The 18,780-nt window shown below is 43.9% G+C and overlaps 1 protein-coding gene across 8 annotated transcripts; it reads right to left on the reverse strand.

Annotated features, from left to right (window-relative positions):
- On the reverse strand, positions 1 to 18,299 carry PRPF40A (pre-mRNA processing factor 40 homolog A). 8 transcript variants are annotated; one of them, XM_065750842.1, is made up of 27 exons: positions 17,900 to 18,293; positions 16,373 to 16,510; positions 13,544 to 13,624; positions 12,761 to 12,791; positions 12,540 to 12,562; positions 11,609 to 11,710; positions 11,397 to 11,507; positions 10,886 to 11,006; positions 9,650 to 9,674; positions 8,993 to 9,283; positions 8,507 to 8,615; positions 7,555 to 7,619; positions 6,849 to 7,013; positions 6,367 to 6,475; positions 6,020 to 6,170; positions 5,643 to 5,776; positions 5,095 to 5,209; positions 4,844 to 4,947; positions 4,560 to 4,676; positions 3,952 to 4,089; positions 3,371 to 3,466; positions 2,761 to 2,847; positions 2,576 to 2,672; positions 2,416 to 2,477; positions 1,177 to 1,305; positions 799 to 843; positions 1 to 142 (listed from the first exon to the last, which is right to left on the reverse strand). In XM_065750842.1, exons 1-27 carry the CDS (start codon positions 18,260 to 18,262, stop codon positions 50 to 52), a joined length of 3,102 nt encoding a protein of 1,033 aa, XP_065606914.1. In that variant the 5' UTR covers positions 18,263 to 18,293; the 3' UTR covers positions 1 to 49. The 8 variants fall into 8 exon arrangements, with proteins under 8 accessions (XP_065606914.1, XP_065606915.1, XP_065606919.1 ...); XM_065750843.1 differs by having other exon boundaries at positions 11,609 to 11,686; positions 17,900 to 18,292; XM_065750847.1 differs by lacking the exon at positions 1,177 to 1,305 and having other exon boundaries at positions 17,900 to 18,299.
- Between the last annotated feature and the right edge of the window lie 481 nt (positions 18,300 to 18,780).

An 18,780-nucleotide genomic window follows, 5' to 3' on the forward strand; every position in this document is an offset into this window, starting at 1 on the left:
TTTCTTTTATTATGCCACAATGTAAACATATTTGGTATAAATAACGTTCTCATTGATCTTCATCCAGTTGTTCCAAAAGAGTCCTCCTCTGCTTTTCCAGCTCCCCTTCGCTCAGCTCGCTGCCCGACGTGTCCCAGTTGCCCTGTGGAGAGAGGAGTGGTGAGAGGCTCCGAGTGGGGGCCCTCTGCTCCCTGCACCCACCACCCCCAGCCCAGTGCACTGCTTCCTGCAGATGGATGAGCACTATGATTTCCAGCAGGAATTGAGCACAGTGCTCCCGATGTCAGCTGATGCTTGGAGGCAGCGAGCTGCTCACGGAGCACCCCAGGCACTGCAGCAGGAAGGGCAGCAAGTGCTGCTGAGCTCCTCCTGTGCCTGAGCTCACAACCACAGCCCAGCTCCTGCTCTGGGCTCACTCCCAGCACGCACCACGACAGCAGCCATCTCCTGAAGGTGAATGGCACAGGGAAGGACACCACCACCATCAGCACAGCGTAGCTGAGCCAAGCAGGGCACAGTGAAACCCGAAGACGCTAATGCTGTTCCACTCCCATCCTTCTCCACTCGAACACATCTTTGAGACGCTGCTCTAACCCCTCCAAAAGGAGCTGTGCACAAAACCATCACAGCAAAGAGCGAGCCCGAGCTCACAGCAACACCTCCACATGACTTCCCAGCTCAAGAAGTGCAAGAGTTAAACGTTTTCTTCCAGTATGAGAATAGCACCAGCCCAGCACCACTACAGCAGTGACCAGAGCGCTCCCATTAAGAACAGAAGAGCCACACAGTCACAGTCACCTCGGTGTTTAACCAGCTGTCCTGCTCAGCTCCTCTGAGATCCATCTGGCAGATTGGATGGGAAAAAGAAAGGCAGTTCAATCACAAACAGCACTCTGTCACAGTACGGGCTGTGCTTCAGTACCATCTCTAAAACAGAGCCTCACTCACACCTCACACCAACCAGCAGCAATGTTGGGCCAAATAAATCCATTAACAAATACCACGTGAGGGCACGGCCTTTCAGCTCTGCTTGAACACGTGGCTCTTCTTTATACACACAACATAAACACAGCTTTAACACCTCAAGTAAACTACGAGCCTATAAAGCTCTCATGCTACAGCATCCCACTGATAAAGCCCAAAGGCATCACATAAAAAGGAAAGAAGAAAGCTTACAGAATCTTTTCCAGGTCGTTTTTTAGTCGGAGATTTATGTTTTGATTCAGATCTTTGTCTAGCTCTATCCTTCTCACTTTCTCTTTCTTTTTTGTCTTTTTCTCGTTCAATATCAGATTCTGGTGAATCCTTTGTAATAAAGGGAAAATATTAAATAATATTATTAAACGTATTAGGAATTATAGTTTATAGAACACTGACACCTCAGAGAAGTCCGATTTCATTTTATTATAGGCCACATCAAAAAGGAACTGCTGATAGTGACCACTAGTTCAACACATCTGAGTAACCAGGGCAGAAGTGAGCAATGCAGAAATGTGACTGAAGTGATTTCATAGGGAGGGAGTCCAAAAATGTTCACCATTTTTGGGGCATGCTGGACCCATGCACTGAACCCCTTCTGTACACAAGTGCCACTCCCTGCCTAAGATCTGCCAAGGGTGAGGTGTGGTCACTGTTGGCCAGCGTGGCTGCTCTGCCACATCTGAACACTCCTGGAGTCGTGCTGCTCTCAGGGCTCACTCAGGTGCTGTGGCTGTTTTGGTTCTGTGTTTCATCCCAGTTAAGCTCACGTGACCCTGTCTGTGTCACAGTCCTTCAGCACCATGTCACTCAATGCCTAACACTGGTATCTCCTCTTTGTGACTGCTGGGTGCACAGCTAGCTGCTCAGAAGTGACAGAAGCAACAGAACAGAGCAGCTTTGAGATGTTCTGCAGGAACCTGAGTTCAGAGACACTAATTTCTTCCTTTACCTGATACCAAAATACCCTTTGGCCTCAAGTGATGTACACAGAGGATGAAAGCACCCTTCCTGCTCTTTAGGCTCAACTGACACTACAACACATTTGATGCCAGAGCTGCTAACTCAACCCTGCTACTCAGGCAAGTGAAAGGAATGATGCTCATGTGAGGTGAAAGGAGAAGATGGCTGGGGTTCTGTCCAGCACTCCACAACAAGTCAACAGCAAGAGGTGTCACGGGGACAAGCAGCAAACAGCAGGCTACTGCAGCTCTTCATGTCTGCTTCAACAGTTGCACTTTAAACCCCCACATTTTAACCACGTGTTACTGTTCTAAATGGTTTAATGTTAGGGTATACATAAGTGTCTGATCTAGAGAAGTGCTTGCTATAAAGGCAGCTGCTAATTGCAGTGTCTAACACGCAGGATGACTGGGAGTGAGCACGAGGTGTCAAGCTGAGCCTTAAGCCATCTCAAAAGAAGAGAGCTGTACTTACAGACTTATGCCGTCTTTTCTTGCTCTTTTTCTTGTGTTTTTTTGACTTCTTGTAACTTCTCTCTGCAAGTAGATTGAGGGGAAAAAATCAATATAGTTATAACTACCCAGCAACAAGCCAGTAACAGTCATTTTAAAGCAAAGAAACGAAAGTCTCATACCAGATTCTGCACTGGAAGAACGCTCAGAAGCAGATCTAGATTCTGAACGTTGCCTCTTCTTCTTTGAATGGCTGTCATCATCCTCAGACTCTGAGCCCTTGAGATACAAAACACGTGGTCAGCAAGAGGCCAGCAGTGCCCCAACAGGACAGGAGCAGATGTGAAGATGTCATGGATCCTCTTACCGAGCGGGAGCGAGAGCGCTTCCTGTGGTGCTTCTTGGATTTCTTAGAATGTTTCTTGTTCTTTGAGTGGTGATGCTGACACTCGTGCTGGAGTACAACACAAAGAAACAGTTAGTCTAATGACACCTCCTCACCCTCCAGGCACCTACAGCTAGCAGCAATTAACAGCATTACTAACAGGGCAGCAGTGAGGGGAACGAACAAGAATTCTGTCTACAAAAAGATCTTTCTGAACACGAGTGACCTGTGAGCTCTGCAAATTAACTCCAATCGTGGTCCATCCAAAAGTTAAGGGTGAAACTACACCATAACCCTTCTGCACGTCACCAATAAACTGTTGGCAGGAAAAAACAAACAAAATCTGAACTCCCTACAGCTCTGAAATACATCAGGAAATTCTGATGTATACTTCTGAGAACCTTCACAGTGCAGATGAGAACAACATCTGAGGATCAAATAATTCCAGCATGCTTCTGCAGTGCCTAACTTCCAAGATCAGGTTTTAATACCCAGACTTTTTGCTAATGCAGAATCTGTATAACGTAAGAAGCAATCAACTAAGGCTTCTTCCACATACTCTCTCATCAGGTAAAAATACAGTAAGAATTACCTCTAGCACATGCATGAAATCTTTAAATATTCTTTTTCTTTCTGACTCCAGAGTGATGTCTTCAAATGCTGGTTCCTTCACAAATCTATCTCTGATCTGTAAGAGAAGCAGCAATGAAATGCTAAGTTTAAGGAAGACATTGCTCCACCAGTTGGGGAAGCCGTGGTGCTGTGAGAAGGCTCAGATGGTTTTTCAGCAGCTTCATTAACCAGCAGGGTCCTTAATACAAATGGATACATGTGCATGCATTGGTTTGTTTTCCTGCTTGGTAAAAGCATGCTGTCTTACATGAAGTAGGCTTTGAGAAAAAAAAGGTTTTAATCTCACTACAACACAGACTTTTAACTATGCAGAGGGCTTTAATCTCCTCTTAAACCATTTACTTAAACCAAATGGAGGTACTGATAGAATTAAATCTTTCAACTCAAGTTCTGATGTCTCCTGAAGAGGTGGCTCATTCCTATGGGTCTGCGCTGTATGAATAGAAACCACGAGCACACAGAATCCAGGCTCAGTTATTAGCACGTATCAACCTGCTCAGTACACTGGAATGGCTCTCATAATGAAGCAGCAGTACATACATCTTCCCAGACAGCATCCAGCTCGATGGGAGGGGTAGCTTGTTTCAGCATGCTCTTGAAGGCAGACTCTTTCCGCTTCATTTTGCGAGCTTCTTCTTTCTCCCTCTCTCTTTCACGGGCTTCTGCCTTTTCCAGCAGCTGTTATCGAATTGGAGTTGTGAGATCATTTGAAGCACACCAAAACAGAAGACTGACAGTTCAGTTTCATGCAATTTCTGGACAGCCCAACAACAGTTCTGAGCTCTCTACTGATCCCTGCCCACTACTTCAAGGCGCACAGCAGCGTTTCTCAAACAGAATTAGAACAGTGAATACCTGATGCTTGTCAGAAGAGAAACACAAAAAACACTCCTCTGCAAGAAGAATTATAAATAACTATGAAAGCATCACTTAATTGCTAGCAAGGAACTTCAGTTTTCTCAAGACCAAACATGTTTTGAGTTAAAAAATATATATATCTTTCTTCAATCTTTGTTTTGGGGACTCTTAATTAGGATAAGCAGCTCTTCTTAAATATTATGACAGTAGCTGTAACAGTACAGGGAACATGACTGCTAGTTCTTGGTTTACAGAGATTTCATTCTGTATTCCTGTGTATTGATACTTACACTATTGAAAGCCAGCTTGATATTTCCTGCATCTAAAGTGGTAGCTCTCTTTGTTGAACTGATGACTGTAACAAAGTCTTCAAAAGAAGTGTTCACTTCAACCACAAACCCTTTATCCTGTAAATGAACAAACAAATAAGCCTCTTTACTCGTCAAGGGGGTAAGTCAGAAATTGTCACAGTACTGTGCAGGATTTCCTGCTGTGTCCATGACATACCTTCCAAAAGAAAGGCAAATGTGTCATTACAAGAAAAACAGCAGAATGGGGCACTTCCCCCTCTCACCTTTAAGATATCTTTTATGATCTTCTTCTCATCATGGTAACGTGCTTTTAAGTCTTCAACGTAGAACTTGAAGAGATCAAGTGCTGTCGATCCTGATGAAGAAACTAGATAAGTCAAAAGCTAGCTCTAATAAAAGAGCTGCCTTCTTCAATTATTTTTCATTTTAAAACAACGTGCACACAACCCTGCTTCACACTGCCCAAATCTGAGAGCTTTACACCTTACTTTTTACAGGGTTGGAGTATTCTTACCAGGTTGCCCGAGCATATTAGTGAATCTGATGTCAGAGCTTATGGTTGGGTACAACTCCATCCAAGAGGACATTGAGTGTAACTGTCCGTGCTCGTGCAGTTCATCTAAAAATATCTGTAAAACACAATTGGAAATCCTTTGTCAGTTATCATCATTCATAAGTTCATAAGTTCATAAGGTTGGAAAGGACCTATAAGATCATCTAGTCCAACCATCCTCCTATCACTATCTCTACCCAACTACTAAATTAATTCCACTCTGCTGAGACTGGAACTCCAGCTCACTGAAATCCCAACTGTGTTAAAACGTGATTTAAGAATGATTTCAAACAGTCATTTCTTCCTGACTTCCCCCACGTTTTACCACATGCCAGATGCACTTTACACTCCACTTCCTCTCACTTTGCCCTGCTCTTGCAGCCCTCCACTGCAGACAGAGCACTAAAATGCTGACATCTGATTTATTATACTCATTAGCTCATCCCTACGAAATAAGAAAACACAATATGTAATCATATGTCCAAGACAGAAAAACTAAGTCCACCAACCTGAAAGGATTCTCTGTTTTTCCGCTGCCGCCTTCTTTCTCTAAGTAAACTTTTCTGCTTTTCCTCTTCCTCCTCTTTTTCCAACGCCCTGATGTGCTCCTCAAAGCAGATCAATGCATCCTCCTTATCCATATCTGACAACAGGTAACAGCAGCATAAGTGTTCAATAGTGCTACTCACTGACTCTATCATTGAGATTACATCAGTAATGCTCTCTGAAGCTGACAGCTCCCTAGGAAGGCAAAAAAAGACACCGGATCTCTATTCCTGCTGCTCACTGGCTGTCACAGCTGCTCCTGACTGTGGAAGGAGGAATCCTCACTGCTAAAACAAATCCACTCCTTCATCCAGCATAAATCTAGAGACTTTTTACATACTCTGCAGTTCCTCATCTTCAGCAAACGTAGGGTTGTCCATCAGATACTGCTGTGCCTCCGACCACGTAGTGCAGTAAGTGACATTAGCCATGTTATCCAGTATGTTCTTCAGAGCTTCCCAGTTCCTCTTACGTAACTGTTTGGCTTGTTCCTGAGGAGAAAAGGCAACAATGCAACAAAGCTCTTAACCTGGTTCTCAAATGCCTTTCCTACAAATTCCTCCCCTTCTCACTGCATTTTAACTGTCCCTGAGCCATGCACAGAACTGCACTGCTTGCAAGACTTCTTTACTGAGCGGTACTGACTCAAACACTTGTAAGTCAAAAACCAGCTCTGAAAGAAATTACCTTCTCCTTCTTAGAGAGAAAAAACAAGACATCTTCATAAATTTCAAGACGATCACGCTCAGATATCGCATTCCAGACTTCCATCTCCCCAAACATTTGCTCAGCTTTTCTGTACAACACGAAAAAAAAGCATACAATGATTTATCAGTGAGTACTGATTTAATACACCCCCCACTGGCTGGGATCACGTCAATCAACTGCTCCATAAGCAGCAGCTCTTCTGTGTAACATCTCCCCGACTTCCCTGACAGACAACCTGGGTGACAGCATTCCCCCTCTGATAAGCAAACAGAAAAACAGCTGACTTTTAAATCCATTCTTTCAAAATGACAATATCTGTCCTCCTGTCAATATTTTAGTTACAGGCTTTTCGAGGCTGAGCACATACCAAGGTAACTGCTGCCAGGAACAGGCTGGAAAGATTTAAGGACAATCCCAGAGTCAAGTTCTTAAGGCCAAACTTGATTTAAGAATGGTCTTACTTGTATCGTGTGGTGGATGTCATCTTCTCATGGTTTTCAAGAAAACGTTGGAAGGATTCTTTTGCTTCTTTGTATTTTGATCTTGCTTCTTCTTTTTCTTCTTTTTCTGTTTGAACTTTGTAAGCATTAAAGGCTTGCTTTTTTTCACTCAACTTTGCCAAAGCACTTCATAGCAAAAAGAAAACACGAATTACAGGAAAGGTAATTACAGTTAAAAATCAAAACTGAAGACCCAAAGCACGAAACAGATTTGAACAACCCAAATCTTTGAGTCAAAATTAAATACAGACTCAACAACCAGTCCCAGTCCTGCTGCTCCCTCGGGGTTGCTTCCAGATTGTATTCACCCATTTCACACTGCAACATTATTTTTACAGTGGATGTAAACCACTTTTCTGTGAATGTTTACGGCAGGCACCCATTTCAAAATAACACAGAAAGTATTCACCTCCATCATAATCAAAAGTGTGTTTTTTATTCCTAAGCAAAGCACATCAGCTGCCCAGAATACCACTGACAACTGCCACATCCTTCCACATCAAGCATTAATGCTAGGGCTTGCACTTCACAGAAGAAACAGAGCTCACTGACAATGGCCTATGCTCAGAAATGCAAATTATCTATTAAATTGCTCAAAAATGGACACCAGTACAGCTCAGCCCTCGTTTATGGAGACACATTATGACAAAAGAATCGAGCTCAGTACCTGTATCTAGGATCATTAATGATCATTTTCATGGCTTGCTCCCAAGAAGCATTGGATGGTACTCTCTGTCAAGACATTACACCATTACTGATCACATTTAGCATCAACATCCAACAACAAGAGAGAAATACACTTCTGGGGTTCAGAATATATTCTCTGTTACAAAACTTGGTTTATTAACAGTCAACTTGGAAAAGGAGCAAGATACTTTGGGATTACTGCTGTTCAGTACATTATTCTGGAAATGTATCTCACTAAAGAATAAAAAGCCAAACAGATCTCATATACTCTGTAGGAAAACTAGAGCCAATCTCATTTTATGTCCATTTAACCTCCATCTTTTTCAGTTCTAGAACTAAGATAAAAAAATTTAAGGCTTAGGTGGTCAGTCAGCACTTTTATTAGAAACATACCTGACCAAAAAAGCCCTCAATCAAAAATAAGGGCAACCATAGAACAAATATTTAAGCACTGTTTTAAAATAGACTTCATGGCAAAAGAAATTATCTTTAAAACAGAGTAGCTTAAGGGAATGCTGCAGACCATCTTCCTACATGGATCTCTAACCTGTCTCTGAAGCACCCAGTGAAGGTGCCTATCAAATTCCTCACTGCTCCAGCCCCAATTCTGAAGAAACACCACATGGGTTAGTTTCCATTACAATGGTTAGTTTCCATTACAATGTGAGCACCGTGTAAAAGGTGGAAAAGGAAAAAAAAACTGAGCTCTGATGAAAATCATACACCTTACTCCTCACTCAAAATGTTCCTGATAAAGGCTTCAGCCATCGATTCTGGTTTCACAGCATTTTTCCTTTCTCACATTTCTTGTCTAGTATGCAAATCCTCTTCCCTAAGTGTGAACAGCTCTTAATGACAACAACCATCTTGAGCAACTCCTGGTAAATGCAGCTGTGGGAGCTATAAAGCAGTAAGAAAGCTGACTGCAATACCTTTTCTTTTAAGAGCTCTTTAAATGCCTGTTTTGCTTCTTCTTTTGTATTCCACGTGTAGGTTTTTTTAACTGGCTGTGCATCATCGGTCTCCTTCTTTGAAGAAGCACTATAAAGAAAAACAAACAGTTTTAGTATTTAAGTGTTTTTTTTCCTAAGTTAGAACCACTGAAGAGCCATACAGGGCAAACGTACAATGTTGCCCCAGAGAACTCTTCCTACTATGGAAAGTTTATGAAGTGTCTGAACCACAAATTGCTCTCTAGGAGCTTTAGGTGAAGGCTGATAAGAGAAAGGCATTAATTCTTCCTAAAAATAGGTTTTATATCCCATCCTCTTATTCATCCTTCTCTGCTGCCAGTGAGATTGATGCTGATGTTTCACTAACTAGTTGTCAGAGCAGCCCAGCCAGCTAGAATTGAGGGTGAACCAAACCTAAAGAGAAAGAAACTGCAGAAAACCCAAATCCCGCAGAACTTGACTTACTCTGCTGAACCCTCCTGCTTGGAGTCATCTGCTGCGTTAGCTGCACTTTCTGCACTCTGTTCCTGTGCAGCAGGTGCTGAAGTTGTTTGCTGTCCCTGATCCTCAGCTGTGGCTGCAGCAGTGCTCTCATTTTCCACCACAGCAGAGGCAGCAGTGGTTTCTGCTTCAGAGGCTGCAGCTGCTGCAGTGCTGGCAGCACCAGCTGTGGCAGCCTCAGCAGTGGCTGTGGCAGCTGTGTTTGCTGCATCTGCTGTAGCAGATGCTGTTGAAGCAGATTCTTCAGTCTTGATGCTGTAGGTATCAAAAAAATGGGAACAATCACATTCAAGCCCAGGAGGATGTATCAGCTTAGGGAAGCCCGTAGCTTAAGGAAGTTAGTGAAGGTTAGAAGCTGTTACAGTGTACCTCAGAGGAACACAACCTTAGCTCCAAAACAAACAGGTTCAGCAAAGCATTTCCTATCAATGGAGAACAGGCATTTCAGTTAAAAGAAAAGCTAGAACATTTAATTAAGAGTTTTTATGTATTAAGCCACTATTGCGATTGAAAATCTGCAAGGGCCGTGATGTTTTAAGATTCAAAGACAGATTCTGCTCTTAGAGAAAGAGCAGACAGCCCAATACAAAACACAACAGTGGAGCAAAAGTGAAAACGCACCTGTTTTCTTCAGCTTTGATCATTGCTAGAAGAGACAGGGAAAAAAACAAACAGTGAAAACACAGCTTCAGAAAAAGACATTTTCATGTATTGCAACCAGTTACCGTAAGCACAACTGAGCTCTAAATATTTTTCTTCCTATTGCCCTTTAGGAACTGGAAAAAAGTACCATCTAAAACAAAATGTAGGAAATCCCATTAAATAAGGACTAGGGTACACAAATTATTTCTCCATTCAGAATAATTATTTCAGAGTAGCTTAAAGAACAGACAAGCGAGGCTCACTGAAACAGATCTTCCCTTCTCTTTCATTTTAACAGTCACTGATGCTCATTCTTTGCAGACCTTTATATACTCATTTCATACTCAGATGATTTTGTAGGTTTTTTGGGTCGAGATCTTATTCCCCTCACGATAGCAAACAAACTGCTAAAAGTGAAGAACAAGAGCATGTTATGTTTGGAAAATCAGGAAAAAGGAACGTTTTCCTTAGAACAGGGAAGAGCAATACAAGTGTCCTAATTGCATTTGCAGCTGCACAAAATAATCCCCAAAAATAGAAGGGAATAACTACTTAAGCAAAGCCTTACATGCTATTTTGGCTTTCAGTAGACAGACTGTTCTCATTATAAAGCATGTCACTGTTTCTCAGATTCTTCCAAGAAACCAAAACACAGTGTAAGTAATTGTTACTCAGTTATGAGCTACACAGTACTACAGAAATCTAGCACCTCCTATCCTGTCTGCCCAAGTGAATGTGGATTGTTGCAGCGGCCCTTTACTTCTTGCCTTCCCTCAGCAACCTGAGCACAAGTCCTACTAAAAGTTCCTATAGGTTTCCAAAGGACTGATTGCTAAGTAAGGGAAAATGGGTCTGCGACAGGTCTCAAATGAAGAAAGAGTTGAAGCACTGCCTAACGTAACGCCAGAACATACACGGAGCCCTGAAAAAGCCACAGCTCGTTACATACAAGTTCAGTTCCCACTTAGGGACACGAGGGGGAGCTGCTGCTGCTGCCACGTGAACAGGGAAAATTAAAGGATATTAAGGAAAAAGGGCTGGTGAGGTAGAAAACATGCAAACAAGTGCTCCATAGACATCTCAGGCTACATCATACTGCACTTGGCTAATGTCTAACAGATTTGTAACTCCTAATGCTTTGATAACAAAATTTTGCCATAGCACAGCTTGCAATCCTCTGCCATCCCCTCTGCTCATCTTTGTTACAGACATTACCTTCCAGATCTTCGAGCTCTTTGGGTTTTGCCCAGCGTGACTCCTTTGTTTGGGAATTATAGTAGTATGGCTTTCCAGAATCAGATTTGTACTCTTTCCAGGGACACTTAGACAACAATTGCTAATGGACAAAAAACCAAAGACATAAAATCAAACTTACAGTAGGATTTCAAAGCAAGCCTCTAATACTACCAAGCCAAGTGATGTTTTAAGGACTGACAAACACAAGGGATTATGCCCACTGTGTTCACTGATACTCTCTAGTGACACAATCATCACTTCTCTCAGTGCCATCCTTTCAATAAAGGATACTGACCTTAGAATTGAGGAAGAATGCTTAGAATTTTGTTTATTTTGCAGCTTCAAGTTGCAGCAAGATAAGGAACGTGGTAAAATTAGAGAAGTAGCAAAAACATTTCTTGGTGTTGGCACAGCTGTCCCATGTGGCAGCCATGCTATAAATTCACGCCTTCACACAAACTCACACACCTATCTCTGTTTCAGTTTTTACCTCAGCAGGTGTTTTAAGATCATCTGGCTTCTCCCACGTGGACTGCTTTGTTTCAGTGTTGTAGTAATAGGTCCTCCCATCAGGTGATTTGTGTTCTGTCCACGTGGATTTCTAGGGAAATTAAACAGAACATTAACGATGAACAGTAAATGCTGACCACGATGCTATCGAAAGCCACTAAAATACTCAGTCTAAATGGAAAGCAAATCAACCTGTTTGGAGTGCTCCTCGCTGCCAGAACTGTTGGTTGTGGCTGTTTGCTGAGCTGCACAGACCACGGGATGTGTAGTCTGAGGGTGAAACAAAACAGAGCTCTGAAAAGACATTCTGGTTACTATTGGTTTTTCATTTCAATGTGCATACTAAATATACTAAATAATTCAGTAGTGAGAGAAAGGCAGCAAACAAGATGTAGACAAATATAAGTAGTGCCTACAGTAAATGCCTTGGTTTTCTCATTTGCAAAGCACACCTGTGTAAAGGAACAGCATAATAACTGCAGACAGATCTCTACCGTGTGCATTAGAATTGCCAAAGCAAAACATTCATCAGCATGGAAGACATAAAAAGTGACCCAAGCATAAGAAAAAATAAAATCTGCTTATAAACTGCTCACTGATTCAGAGAGGAGAATTAAGGATTAATAAAAAAAAAAGGAACAACTCTCACTCTTCATCAGTCTCTTGCAAGGACTTTAATCTGAGAAGTGACAGCTTTAAAGCAGCGTGAGTACCTAGGCTATAATTCACACACTGTTCAGGTAGGTCAAAAATACCTAAAAAAAAATTCACAAGGAACTGCCATACCTACTTGAAAAACCAGAAACAAATCATTTCACAGTTAAACCATTTATGTAAATACAGCAGAAAACACACCTGCTTTAGCTCAAGCTCAATCCCTTTAAATGAAAATGCTCATGTCACAAAAACAATCATGACAACCACACATACTTGACAGAGCAGAAGCACTGGGAGCTATTAACTTGAATATTAATTTCAGATTGATAATCTAATGCAATCTGAAGTCAGAGTAGCAAGCATCGTACAAAGATGAATAAAGAAGACAAATTTTACATCTGTGAAGCAATGTCTGCACAACACCACGCTCCTCTTAGAGACATCCAGAACTTTGGTGCTCACTTACCTGAGTTCCAGGAGGTGTTACACCTGATTTAAAAAAGAAATGAAAAGTTGGGTTGCTTTAATTCTTCATATCAAAATGCAAGGAAACTTAAAACTTTAAGAGTTTGTATAGGAAACAATGAAGATAAATGATGTTTTATGGAAAAATGTTCATGTTTCTTTCAATACTTCACCTAACTTTGGTAAAATGCTTTGAAGAGGTGACAGAGAACTTCTACTTACCAACTTGTGCATCCATGCTGTTCACTCCTGGCTGCAGAAACAAAGGACAGATTCGTGAGTACTGGCTACAACTGTTACTTCATCAGTAAATACAGAACTTATCCCTCCCAGCAGCAAAATGCTCTGCAGTTCAGAAGGAAGCTGTCTGCCATAATTACGTGGCATAAGCCTTGAGAAAAGCATTCGTCTCTGAATAAAGTACTGTTGAATTTGTTGTGCTCATAAAGCTGCTTGCACGTGAAGTTCTTGCAGACATTGCTTCTGAACTTCTTTCAAATTAAGGAATTAGCTTAACAGAACTCAAAGAGAGTTTGCATGATTTCTTTTTCTATAGGAAAAAAAACAAGACCTTGCAGGTTTATCCCTCACCGTGCTCTGGTTTCCAGCTCCATGCCACAAACTTTAGTAACAAAAAACTCCTCAAATAACATTTGTTAATATAAAAATTGTTAAAAGGAGGAAAGAAATCATATCAGACCAATTTGTGGAGCTTGATGGCCCTGCAGCCAAGACATTCAGTGAATGTAAATCTCACAATATATTATGCTAGTAAGAAAAAGTTTTAGCCTTTTTGCTTCAGAAAGATTTCATCAGTAGTATCTACTAATTGCCCCCTCTCCATTTCAGGAAACCTAGTTTTGACAAAAGAGCTACTTAAATCTTCGCTGCAATTTGCAATATATTTTCCATAATCTAGTTGAAGAAAACAAGACAAACACATGCTAAACCAAAACAACAGACATAAAAGCATGTTAACATAGGGAAAAGTGAAATTAAACTCACCGGAACCGTAGGCTGCATGGCAGCTTGGGACATGTGGGACATCATCATCCCGGGCATTACTGACTGCATCATTCCAGGCATCTATAATAAAACAGTATTTCAATAAACTTCATAATATTTAAGACTTTAAATACGTAAGTTAAGCTTGCAGAACTCTGATTCCAACAAAATTTACATTAGGAATAACACATCTCCCACACTCCAAAGCCACACATGAATAATAGTGAAGACAACTACTGTAACTACGGAAGAGAACAATAAGCAATATGATGTGTAATCCACTAGATAAGCTGTTACTGAAATCCTAAGTTGAAAAAGGAAAAATAAAGGTTTGTAAAAATCTTTTCAGACCTCCAAGGCCACGTGGAATTAAACATAGGACAGGTAAATTCAGAGTCTGAGATAAGTTCTGCTCACAAGTTTCTGCTGCCTTCAGTTTGTCTGTTTCCTCTTACCTCTGCAAGAAGTAGAAAGAAACATTTCACAGGGGCACTAGAAGAATGATTTTCTCCAAAGAACTTCAGTATGAAGAGACCTATTACACTTAAACATCAAAATCTAGAACATTTATGAGTTTTCTTGGTTGTTTTTTTTTTTTTAACATCTGAAGAACCTCAATATGGACATACAACATGAAACCATACACAATGTGAACTTGGCAATGGGGATGTATACCATTCACAGAAAACAAAAGTTTGAGTCCAGACTTCTATCTGAGCTTGCTTGGTGCTTTGATGAGACAAAAAAAAACCACAGAACATCTGCCCAGATTAGCTAGTCTTTGCTCAAACATTCTTGCTTATAGTCTCAAAAGAATGGCTATACAGAAGTTATGCACTGAAGTGACACACACTGAAAAGATGGAACAATTGTACTGGAAGTTTATTTTGCACGCTCACCATTACTTTTTGCTGATTTGGCTTCTAAGAACTACTAAGACATTAAAAGAAAATGACAGAAGGAACAAAATATAGCTCCCTTCCTATATGACTTTTTGCCACTGATCCCAGATAGAATCTAGAAGTCAACATTGTTCAGTTATGCCCCTTTACCCTTACTGTTCCTGGCAGGCTGGCCAAGTGATTCCACCCCCCTGTATCTTCAGGGAGCATCAGGGTACCACTCTCCTCATCTTGCATCTTATGCAGAGAGAGGGATATGGAGTAGGGCTGGAGTTGGCCCCTCCTATTCCCCCACCATCCTGTAGAAGCAGGAGAAGAAAGCACTTTTTTCAACTAAGAGGGCTCTGAGATTGCTGAAGCTTCTTAAAAGCCCAAGCCCAGGTCCTGCAGAAAGCCTAAACACTGCTCAGGTTCTGTGTGACACTAGCCCAACAAAGGAAAGAAAGAAAAAAAAGGCCTTTCTCTGCATGATGCTGACAGGAGGTCATACTACTGCTGCAACTGCCTGTGCAAACAGTCACTTGCCCTACAGCAGATCTCTTCATTAAGGAGAAAAACAAGCTACAGGAATGTTCCATTCTGCAAACTTCTACAAATAACCCTCTGATGGATGCTGGAAAAAAGAAGTTATCATCCAAGGAAACAAGCCAACATGAGCTGACATTTCCACACTTCTGGTGTGAGAGTGTCACTGTCCTGGCCCATCCGCAAAGCTACAGAATAACTGACCCTCCTCTCTGCCATTAACAGAAATTGTTGAGTTCTCCATCTGTATTGCTCACTGAAATCTTGTAGACTGAAATACTCAAACGAGTAAGAACAGTGGCATAAAACTAAAATAACCATACCTGTTAAGCAGAGGAATAGAAGAGAACTGCTGTTCAAGTTTAAGAAAAACACACAACCACACTATTAGCAACCACACTAATGGTCAGGTCTTCCTTATCTTTTACTACTGCATTATTTTTGCCACTCTAACAGGCTGCAAATCCATGCTGAAGATTCCTCTCAGGTTTTTACACGTGAGCAAAAAATAAAATAAAAATTAAAAAAGCCCCATCCACAGGCTCTATCCAAGGTACTGCAAAGGAAAACAAGAAAGGAGTTGCCAGCATGACCCTGCGGGCTCTTCCAAAGCATTAATCACTCACGTCACACTCTTGTGAGCCTAATCTCCTCTATCCCTCTCAATAACCCTCAGTTTCTCCTAAGGCAAGCCACTATGACAAGCAGCACTACTGAAGCATTTCTCATATCTAGAAGGAGAGCTGCTTCCTTTACAGGTTTGAAAATTAATCAGAAAGCACAAAGGGTTTTTCTTTATTTAAAATGAAGGTTTAAATGTGCAAAAAGCACAGCTATGATTCTGGCTACTCTACCTGTCAGCCTAGCTTCACTGGTGTTGATCTGAATGGCCAAGTTTGAAAAATAAACTGCATATTATGCTAGCAACAACAGTATATTACAATTCACTCTCTTGGATTCAAGAGGAAACTCTGCAGAAACTCAAGTCTTAGTTAAATTCTTCCCTGTACTTCCCTAAACTTTTATGGACATAATAGCCAAGAATTCAAGAAACAAGAAGCTCTTATTTCAGCACCTGAGAAGAACCAAAGCATTCTGATTCCAGTATGTATTAAGATGACATTTTTACTTCTTCAAAATCTAAAAAGATTTTTAATAAAAAGCCTATTGCTAAAATAAAGACTAATACCTACATCTATTTACAACTACAGCTCTAAACAAAGTGCATCAGTTACCTGGTACAATGAGAAGAGTTCCTGCATGGATAGGAACAGTGGCTTAGAACACCCTGCATTATTAACCTCATCATTTGCAAGCAACTGTATGCCACTCACCTACACACTGGGATGACCTGACATCATTATGGGAAGAAAGAAGAAAAAAAACAGTACTGATGGCTCACCTGCCCCATTGGTGGTCCTCCCATTGGGGGCATCATCTGAGGCATCATGCCATGTGGAACTGGGGGCATATTTGGTGGCCTCTGGCCCATAGGGTGCATTCCCATGGGTGGGTAATGCGGCATCCCTGGGTGTCCCATCTGAAAGACAGCAGCAAACAAAAAGTGAGCATGAAGCCAACATCTCCCACATCCCTCAAAAAGCACTTTATAAGAAAGAGATGCCCAACACTGAGCTGAAAATTATTTACTTGATTTTGGCTTTTAGCTCAATACCTCCTAGAAGCAAGCAAGGTAATGACAGTGAGCATTCAGTCTACTACATCCCCTAGCCAGTGTTTACCAGAACTAGCAAGTGCATTTCATATTTCAAAATCAACAAGTAAATAAAAAAGGTAATGTTTGGTAACCTTTTATCTTATGACTTGTCACAGAAAAACACACTGAACTTAAAACTTCTGCATGTACTTTCACACAGCTCTGATCAGTGCAAGTAACTCTGGGGGATGAGCAAAATCTTCTTGTGACTGAGACCAAAATATAGCAAACATGTACAACATCTTATTTTCCTTAAAACATGGGGCCTGTTGCTTTGCCAGCACTTGGTATCACAGAATCACAGAACTGTTGGGGTTGGAAGGGACCTCCAGAGATCAAGGAGTCCAACCCCCTGCCCAAGCAGCTCCCAGCCCAGGGTGCACAGCTCGGTGTCCAGGTGGGTCCTGAACGTCTGCAGAGAAGGAGATGATCCACCCCCTCCGTGTGCAGCTCCAGTGCTCCGTCACTGCACTGGGAAGAAGTTCCCACACACATCGGTGCAGAACTTCCCACGCTTCAGTTTGTGGCCATTTCCCCTCATCCTATCACCACACACTACAGAGAAGAGTCCGGCCTCGCCCCTTTGCCTCCCGCTCCTTAGATATTGATAGATGTGGATCAGATCCCCTCTGAGTCTTCTTTTCCCCACGCTGAACAGCCCCAGGTCCCTCAGCCTCTCTTCATAAGGGAGCTGTTCCACGCCCTGTATCATCTTTGCAGCCCTCCGCTGGGCTCTTTCCAGCAGATCCCTGTCTGTTTTGTAGGAGAGCCCAGAACTGGACAAAGTATTCCAGGTGAGGCCTCACCAGGGCAGAGTAGAGGGGGAGGATCACTTCCCTGACCATATAGCAATGAGGAAATGTTCTGTACATTTCCAAACCCAACTCAACGTGCCCACCTCCCTCAGTGCCACATCCCCACGGTTCTGGGACATCACCGGGGACGGTGACCCCACTCCTTGCATAGCTGTGCCGGTGCATCAACCAACACTTCTTTATTTTAGCGGAGAAGGAGACACGATGCTGGGAGGGAGCGGGGGACACCGGCAGTCAGCCCTAGCATGTCCGACCCCCCCCAGGGCAGCGCCCTGCCCCCTCCCCGTGACGGCAGTGCCCTCCCAGGCTCAGCCCGACCCCGGCAAGACGCAGAGCGTCCGCTTCCCGCCCAGCAGCGGAACCGGGCCGTGACCATCCCCGCGCGGCCCGCACTCACCATGAGAGAGCTGCGGTCCACGGCGCCGGGCCGCATGGAGGGGCTGAGCAGGCTGCCCCCGCCGCACCTGCCAAGAAGGCGCCCTCTGAGTGGCTGCCGCGACGAGGGGCCGAAGGGCATCAGCGGCTCGGGCTCCCCGCGGGGCGGGAGCAGCGGGGCCAGCAGGCTGACTGGCTTGCCGGCCGGCCAATCGGGGCGGCCCGCCAGCCGGGTGCCCTTCGGTGATTGGTCGGCGGCCGAAGCGACGGGACGGACGGCGTCCCCCGGCGTCAGCTGCATAAGGGGAGGGGGCTTCGGCAGGGAGAACGGCAGCGGCTGCGGGGAGGCCGTGGCCGCCGCCGCCGCCGAGTCCCCTCCAGACATCCTGGCCGCCGGGCCCGCCGCCGGGAGCCGCTTTCCGCCTGCTGTGGCGGCCGCCGGACGGGGACGGCGAGGAGCGGGCGGATCGAGAAAGATAAGGGAGGCCCCGCAACGGAGCCGAGGAGAAAAGGCGGCAGAGAGCGGCGGCGGAGAGCGCCGGGCCGGGCCGGGCCGGGCCGCGGAGCTGGCGCGGACGGAAGCTGCGGCGGGGGCCGAGCGCGAGGCACGCTGGGAAAGCGCTCACGTGGGCTGCGGGCGGGCGGCACCAAGAGCGCCGCGGGAGTGGGGGTGTGGTGAAGCGCTCCTTCCGCCTGTCCCTCCTTTCCCGCCTCGGCGGAACGGGAGGACGCGGCCGGCTCTCCCTCCGCGCTGCGGCAGATGGTGCGTGCCGGTGCTCGGGCCCGGCCTCGCCACGCATCCCCCTCCAACGGCGCCGCGTTGGTACGCGCCGGGCTGCGGTAGCGCGGCAAGGCGGGCGCGGCCCCCGGCGGCCCCGCGCAGTGGTAGGCGCCTATCTGCGG

This window comes from Cyrtonyx montezumae, unplaced genomic scaffold (genome assembly GCF_038088225.1).
Source record: "Cyrtonyx montezumae isolate F1298 unplaced genomic scaffold, pur_monq_1.0 scaffold_7, whole genome shotgun sequence".
Classification (NCBI taxonomy): Eukaryota; Metazoa; Chordata; class Aves; order Galliformes; family Odontophoridae; genus Cyrtonyx; species Cyrtonyx montezumae.

Excerpts from the sequence above, each read along its gene's own strand:
- PRPF40A (XM_065750842.1), bottom strand. The coding sequence starts at position 18,262 with ATGTCTGGAGGGGACTCGGCGGCGGCGGCGGCCACGGCCTCCCCGCAG. Across the intron at positions 7,014-7,554 it reads ATTAATGATCCTAGATACAG|TGCTTTGGCAAAGTTGAGTG; the intron begins GTACTGAGCTCG and ends TTTGCTATGAAG. Across the intron at positions 2,848-3,370 it reads ATTTCATGCATGTGCTAGAG|CACGAGTGTCAGCATCACCA; the intron begins GTAATTCTTACT and ends GTTGTACTCCAG.